We start from the raw sequence: 8,195 nt of genomic DNA, 5'->3' as shown, positions 1-8,195 counted from the left end.
ATGCAAAGAAAACTTATACATTCCACATTGAGTGGAAGTGTGGTACTGGATGGGAGGCCAACTGAGTGCCATGGGGGAAGGACAGGGAGTGAGGAGGGGGCTGGTAGTGGCAGACCTCAGAAATCACTCGCAAATATTCACTCGGAGAAGAGAGCCAAACCCTGGCTGGAGCCTGCTGTGGGGAGGACTGAACAAGCATATGAGTGTGGGAGAGGCAGGGAGGGAAGGTGTGTGAAGTGCCTAAGGGGTCCAAAGGTGATGTCTTTCAGAAAGCAAGTTAGGGGATCTCATTGAAGACATGAGTTAGGTCCCTTAATGTAGCAGATGAAGGAACCAAGGGAGCTCAGAGCTGGCACAGAACTTCTGAACAAGATCACATCCCAGAGAAGACCCATGGCTACACTTTTAAGGAGACAATTCATTGTAGCCACAGGGGGAGGTGAGAAACCTCGACAAGGTCTTTCCCCTTCATCCTCCTGCTGGTACTTGGTCTAGGAAAAACCAACTGTTTCAAATATGAACAAATAGGAATAAGCACAGCGTTTGTATCAAGATACTGTAATTAAAAATAAGACGGCAAAACTTACCTACAGTTTCCCTGGAGAAGACTCACAGGAAAAATGTTCCCACAAAGCAGTTGAAAATAATATAGACATTCCAATATGAATTTTAAAAATCTAATGAAGTAAATGCAGCTAAGAAAAACAAGAATTCAGGGAAGAGACATCCCTGAAGTCAAAGAAAAAATTGGTGGAATTTAGAAAACAGAAAAAAAATTTTTTTTCAGAAATGAAGATTACATTAAAAGGAACACAAGTGAGTCTGGATACCAGAGGAAGCATATTAAGGAACGGAGATTAGAAATGAAAAACGCCAACAAAAAGGTAAAAATAATTAAGAACAAATGATAGAAACCATGTCAGGCAGAGGAAATCCAACACACAATTGGAATTGCCAAAGAAAACCAAAGCAGTGGAATAGTATTGATACAAATATTTGTGAATATAATTCAGGAAAACATGAAATATTATCTTGATGCATGTACTTGGCTCAGGGAATGTTTCCTTTCTTATAGAATGCTTTCCCTGACAACTGTCTCTTTCCATTTGCTTTTCTTCCAGTTATTTAGTCTTTTCACATGCTCCATAGTTCCATAAAACATCTCACAATACACAGGCTGGCGTCTCAGATAACCTTAAGTCTAGCCCTCTGACCATCAGTCTGGATTGGCTGCCAGGTCGCTTCACAGCTGCAATCCTGGGACTTCCCATTATCTCACTCGTGTTTGATCCTGTTTCTAGACGCTACATCATATTTTTTCTTTGATTTACTCTTATTTTGATGGAGTTTATCCAGTAACTGAGAATCAGTGAACAGGAAGAAAATCTTTTGAGAACTTGCATGTCTAAAAATGTCTTTATTCTATTGTCACCCAAGACATAATTCATTCAAACTTTTGAAGACAGCACCCCATTGATCACTAGGTTCCAATGTTGCCGTTGAGTATTTTCCTTGATCCTCTTTCTACCTGGTAAATTTCTGAATATTCTCTTTATAGGTCTGGCATCCTAAAATTTCATAGTGGTATGGCTTCGTATGGGTCTTTTATATTTATTGTGCAAATTCAACATTAGCTTTTTTTTAATCTTGAAACTCAAAATTTCATCAGGGAAATTTTCCTTTATTTAATAAATTCTACTCAATCCTCTATTTTCTGTTTTCTTCCTGGAACTCCTATTGATTTAATATTAAACCTCCTGAATTGATCCATATTTATTTTTTTCCCTACACTTTTGATTTGTTATAGAATATCTCTTTTAATATTCTCACTGAATTTATTCATATTCTAAGTTCTTGTTGTGACATTTTATTAGTATCCTGTTCTAATTTCTTGAGTACAGTATCTTATTTGAGGATATGATAGTTGTTGAAGTTTTCTGATTCTTGAGAGTTGCTTTTATTTAGCTCTACCTTTTACAGTCAAGGTTTTTCTCAATTTCTGGTGATCTTTGGCTGTCTTTATTTAGAAGTGAAGCACTAAAAACCTGTTTGGAAGGTCTGTGTACGTGGGCAGGGCTTACTGATTGGTACGCTCCACCGTAAGGGGACTCTTGGCCAGTTACTTTTTGGCGGGGACCCTCAAATGTCAGCATCTGTCTTTTCACTCAAGAGTTGCTTAGTTTTTCCACAGTAGGAGCCTCCAAATCTTGCCTGGTGTGTTTGAGTGTGGCTGTTGGTTTTCTAGAGCTGAACACAAATAAGGAGCTAGGGATCTCATTTATCTAGTATATAAAGCTGCTTAATAACTATTTTCTGCACAGCCTCTCGCCCGAGCTTATTAACCCTGAGTCAGAAATCTACTTTTCCCTTTTTTAGGTGAATTACTATCAGAATAACTTCAGCCTTCAACTTTAGAGACCACAGTGTAAAGTCCTATTCAACTCAGAAACATTCACATACATTTTATCAAGGCTCTTAAATTAAAATTTGTTGTTCTTCAAGTTCTAAATAGTCAAATGCAGTGACTGGAAAAAACGATAACAAGCCCCTACAAAAAGATTTTGTTTTTAGAAATCATCACTCTTTCATTGAAAGGGTTTGTTCTTTTATTTCCTACAAACACATTTTATTTTTCCAATTCAACTGTAACCTCAAGAGCACCCTGTAGCTCTTGGTAAACTTAACTCTCTTTGTGTATGCAAACTAGTCCTTATCAACCGCCTTCTCAAAAGTAATAGAACTCTAACACATACAAAAGGAAGCTGAGTAAGCACAGGAACAAAACAGGAGAAGAATAAAACTAGAATGTGAATCTCATTTTCAACAGGGAGAGAATATTAACAAGGAAAATGAGATCCTGATTTCATAGTGAGTTAAATCTACAGCAATTCTTTGTGGTATCAAACTAACCCAATGCAAACCATGGTTTCTGAAAAAAGATTAAAAAGAAATCTAACAAATACCAGAGTGAATATAACAATATAACTAGACCAAAAAGAAAAAAAAATCTCTCACACACAATAATCACTGCAAGAAGATCCCAAAGGTTATAGAAAACATAAAGGAACTTTAATATCCAAACAGTCAGGGCAAAGAATACTGGATTAATGACCCATTAAGTGTGAACCACTTTAGGTTCTTTACAGTACCAGATGTATTTTAAAGTAAAATCTGAATGCATATTGCAGAGAATGAATCCGTTTAAAAAACTTTAATTTCCTTACCTGATACTAATACCAGTATGATTTTTAGACTGTAAATTTTTAAAATGATTTAACACTGAGAGTAAGATTTAAAGCAAAGTTAGCAATGTTCCTGAATTGCAAATTTGTTCAGTAGTAATAAGCCTTTGAGTAATGCTACTTTCTTCTCAAAAAGTAGTCAATGTACATTTTAGAATTGTGCAATAAGAAAATATTGGCTAATAAAAAGTGTTATTTCTTGAGATAGTCAAGATGAAAGAAAAACTATACTTTTGCTTGGATTATTTATGCCCAAATAATTTACCCTGCAATCCACAGATGTATAGGACATAAAATACTTTTGAATAAGAGAAAAGTGAGGGTCCTAAAATAGGAACATAAACCAGAAGAATCTAAAAACAGCATCCTGTTATTTTTTTTGAGTATTTAAGCTGCTTTTGGTTGCATGCCCTGATCTGTAGAAGGTTAATTAACAAGGAAATAAAATTTCCAAGTGTTTAAAAAATTTACTCATCTTCCATAAAGCAACTTTTAATGTATCAACACTTAGAAAATACACAGTGACTTGATGAAACATCAGTACAACTGCATAGAATTGAGCTCCAGAGAATTATACATTTATGAGCTGTCTTTCCTGGGCTCTGGTTTACAGGAGTATTGGCTTAGAGACCAGCTTAGAGTCATCTGCTCCTACCTGGAGGATACAGGCCAGGAAACTCTTAGGATTCCATGGGCCTTTTCTGTTCCTAAATAAAACACCAGAAGCTCTCTGGTCTTAAAAACAACCAAGCATCCAAATATGTATACTGGGGACCCTTCCCCTTTGTGAGTCAAAGAAGAGGAGAGTTTGTGACTTTCGCTGAAAACAAAACAAAACAAAATCTCCCACAATTCTTCTAAGAGACTGAAATATACTAGAAATTTCAAAACTAGAACAATGCCATCAAAGATTAAACCTCTTAATGCTCGGAGCCACCCCAAAATAATAAAATTGGGAACTCCAGGAAAACAGGTACCAAAAGAATCAAAGTAATGATTGCACTGAGGATTCTCCTCTTTGAAGGCTGTTTAAGGAGGTAGGATTTCACGGTTTTTTGTTTGTTTATCTTTTGGCCTCTGAACATTTAAAAAATGCTTTGCCCGGCTGGTCATTCAGGCTAATTTTGGAGTTCACAAGAAACCCCAAGCCTGACATAAGGATATTCTACAGTTTCACAGCTATCATTTGTACATATTAAAATCAAGTTGATTTACTCTTTTTGAGTAAATATAACTAGGATATGGCAAATTAATATATTTCTTTACATACAACTTTGTGTCTCAAAGTTCTTGAAAAACAAGAGCAGATGACTTTGTATTCAAAGACTACCAAAGTGTGTATTTGATATTCACATGCAAACAAAACCTTATAAATCTCCTGTCAACTCTGCATGATGCCTTTAAGGAGGAAATGACATACAAAGTTTGCTAACTGTGCAAAATATTAAATTGCTAAAACATTTTACATAATGAAATGATACATGTAAATGTAGAAGTTGACACATGAAATTAACATGGGTTCATAAGAACTTATCACATTTCAGAGATTTTCTTTAGTAACAAGTTTTTGTTTTTATATTTCCTGGTACACAGCAAAGTTTATCACAGAAGATAAAAACCCTTTTAAACAAATTCAACAGGGAATTCTTGAGGCACCTTCTCATATAAAACACAAGATGAATGCAATTATCAATCCATCTGAGAAAAGTTTTCAATCTAAAGATCATTTTTTTCCATTTAAGTATATTTCATAGAACTTTAATAAGGCAAGACAAATTTGTGAAAAAAATGTAGATACAAAAATGATGTAAACTAATAACTTATATTAAAAAACCCCAAAGGGAAAACAGTGGAGATGGGACAGCTCAAACAATGCCTATTTCAAAAAAACCTAAAATAGAATTTGTGCATAAGCTGAAGATTACAAAGAACTTCTAGACTCTGCACAGTTTTGGTTTTCCTTTTTTCTTTTTTTTACATCTTTATATTACATGTTTTAAATCATATCAGGAATGCAAACTAGAACTGCACACTACTTCAGTGGAAAAAAGTTCAACATTGTGCAATTTTCTGCCTCAATTTTAAAAAAGTGGCAGCAATCCCTGCATTTGTATTTGAAACAAGGATTTGAGAAACTTTATCAAAAAAGGTAATGAAGGCAAAAATTGGCAGACATCCAGCATATTGTTTCTTTTTAAAACAATGCGGATGGTAAGTAATTTCATGATTAAAAAATGAATCTTTTAAATAAATACATTGTATCTGACATTTGCACTGACTGATTTGATAAATCTTTAAGTAAACAACGGCTTTACTACACTCCCTGTAGCCTTAAGCCACTGGCTTTAGATTCTGGAGTCCTTTTTCACTGGGTTTCATACCCTGCGACTCGATACCCTGCAGGCTGATTAGGCATCATGCTGCCATTCTGTCCTGGAGGCGGCTGCACTCCATAATTTGGTCCCATCCACGGTGCAGAAGACTGTGTCTGACTGGTGCAGAATGTGAAAGAAGCAGAGGGGAGGGGAAATCCACTGGTTAAAATAAAATGTAATGCCAAGAATAAATAATGCCAAGAATAAATAACACATACGTGGGAAATATCCTTTTTCTTAAGCCCAAATATAAGAATAACTGTTATGCCAGAGAAAGCAAAGGCAAAAGCTTTTTTCTTTTAAAAACAAGCATCCTTGTAGCTTTAATTTGTAGAGTTTAATTCTGTTAGTTTAATTATAGCTAAGAAAATATCCTTTATCTATAAACATTTATTCCCTTGAACTCAGAAAAACTCATCTCTAATCTCAGAAAACTGTCCATCTGGAGTTTGACATATGTTGAACAAGCCACTACCTGAAGGAAACGTGATCATTTGGTATGATACGGACTTGCATTTATATTACTCAAAGAAGAAATTAAGATAATTATTAGTATATGTAAACTCATAAATTTTCTCAACATTACAAGATTCTTTTTAATAAAAATGGCAAAGCCTTTTAATTTCCAGTTTGTTTTTCAGAAATTTAAGTAAAATTGTAATTCAGGATGTATAAAGAAGCTTTCATATAACAATGTATGAATAAACCCTCTTGCGCAAAAAAAAAGCATAATGAATAAAGCAATTAGGATCAAAATAACTGTATCCAGTAAGCCTAGCCAACTATTAAGTTCTTATTTCCTTACTTAAATATTTGTTGATTCACTGCCAAGCATTACCAAAATTCTCATAACGCTGGTTATAAATCAAGACAACACATTTCTAGGCAAAATTTTAGATATACACTTAAAACTATAAAGTAAAAACCTCTCTAAGTCTTTCAAAGGCTATGCTTTAGAAAGAAGGCACATTACCTACTAATTACTTAAAATCTCTTCCCAAGTTCTTGACATTTTCAAAGGCTAACAATAAAGGAAAAGAACAAGTATGCTTACTTAAATCCCTGCTGGTTCCATGGCTGGCCATACATTCCATATGCAGGTACTTGCCAACCATTAGGCATATATTGGCCAATTTGTTGTGCATTCCCATACCACTGGCCCCACTGGCCATAAGCTTGTGGATATCCAATTTGATTCTGCTATTAAGTAAAATTATAACAGATAATTTAATATTATTTAAAGTTATAGGGGCATATACAGTCCTAATACACCACAAATACATAGCCATAACACATAGGGCCATAATTACAATTAAAACTAAAGGACAGGGCTTCCCTGGTGGCACAGTGGTTGAGAATCCGCCTGCCAATGCAGGGGACACAGGCTCGATCCCTGGTCTGGGAAGATCCCACATGATGCAGAGCAACTAAGCCCCGGGCGCTACAACTACTGAGCCTGTGCTCTAGAGCCTGCGGGCCACAACTACTGAGCCCATGTGCTGCAACTACTGAAGCCTGCGTGCCTAGAGCCTGTGCTCTGCAACAAGAGAAGCCACCGCAATGAGAAGCCCGCGCACCTCAACAGAGTAGCCCCCACTTGCGGCAACTAGAGAAACCCCGTGCACAGCAACAAAGACCCAACACAACCAAAAATAAATAAATAAAATAAATAAATTTATATATATATTAAAAAGAAAACACTAAAGGACAAAGAAAAGTTTATAAAGTCACGGCTAATAAAAAAAAAAGTGAGGTTATACTGCTTTAACTCTACAATGATGCTCTAAATGGCATACTCTTTGTAAGGCAGTAGGTTAGGGTTAGGGTTATTAAACTCAGGATAATGTTTAGGTGTTTTGTAAATTATCCATATGACCGTTTCTTTTAGCTAGGGAAGACAGGGAAGATAAGGACTATTTATTCCTATATTCAGTTTACTTAAGAAAGTTATATAGTTTAGGATTTTCTTACTCCTATCTTGATGCTCCATTTCCTCATAGAAATGTTTGTGGGGTCAAGTTTGAACCACTAGAACTGCCTGGAAAAACAAAGGCAGCAAAATCTGGAAGAAAATGCCAAGGTCCTAAATATATTCATAGCTTTTGTTTCACCTGAATCAAACATGTTTGTGAGGACTTCCCTGGTGGCGCAGTGGTTAAGAATCTGCCTGCCAATGCCGGGGACACAGGTTCAAGCTCTGGTCCGGAAAGATCCCACATGCCGCGGATCAACTAAGCCCATGTGCCACAACTAGTGAGCCTGCACTCTAGAGCCTGTGAGCCACAACTACTGAGCCCGTGAGCCACAACTACTGAGCCCATGTGCCACAACTACTGAAGCCCCTGCGCCTAGAGCCCATGCTCTGCAACAAGAGAAGCCACTGCAGTGAGAAGCCCATGCATGCAACGAAGAGCAGCCCCCGCTCGCCGCAACTAGAGAAAGCCCACGCGCAGCAACAAGGACCCAATGCAAACAAAAATGGATGGATGGATGGATGGATGGATGGACGGATAGATAGATAAATAAATAAATAATAATTAAAAAAAAACATGCTTGTGAGTCCTCCAAATAGTATGTG

General features: G+C 36.4%; 1 protein-coding gene across 15 annotated transcripts in view; it reads right to left on the bottom strand.

The window, feature by feature from the left end:
* Window positions 1-3,047: 3,047 nt before the first annotated feature.
* The window catches only part of TIA1 (TIA1 cytotoxic granule associated RNA binding protein), a 29,097-nt gene continuing 23,949 nt past the window's right edge, over window positions 3,048-8,195 (bottom strand). For 11 of the 15 annotated variants that reach the window (XM_022561203.3, XM_022561201.3, XM_022561208.3 and 8 more), the window contains 2 exons: window positions 6,672-6,817; window positions 3,048-5,734 (listed from right to left, as the gene is read on the bottom strand). In XM_022561203.3, the coding sequence (XP_022416911.1) occupies window positions 5,608-5,734; window positions 6,672-6,817 (273 nt within the window). In that variant the 3' untranslated portion in view covers window positions 3,048-5,607. The remainder of the gene's footprint in view (window positions 5,735-6,671; window positions 6,818-8,195) is intronic. The other 4 variants (XM_022561202.3, XM_022561209.3, XM_022561206.3 and 1 more) reach the window with 2 other exon arrangements.

The sequence above is a fragment of the Delphinapterus leucas genome, chromosome 13 (assembly GCF_059928025.1).
Source record: "Delphinapterus leucas isolate spDelLeu-1000000601 "Yukka" chromosome 13, BTC_Dleu_Yukka2, whole genome shotgun sequence".
In the NCBI taxonomy this organism is placed as follows: Eukaryota; Metazoa; Chordata; class Mammalia; order Artiodactyla; family Monodontidae; genus Delphinapterus; species Delphinapterus leucas.
The sequence above is the reverse complement of the archived record's forward strand: the minus strand, read 5'-3'. Positions and strand labels throughout refer to the sequence as shown.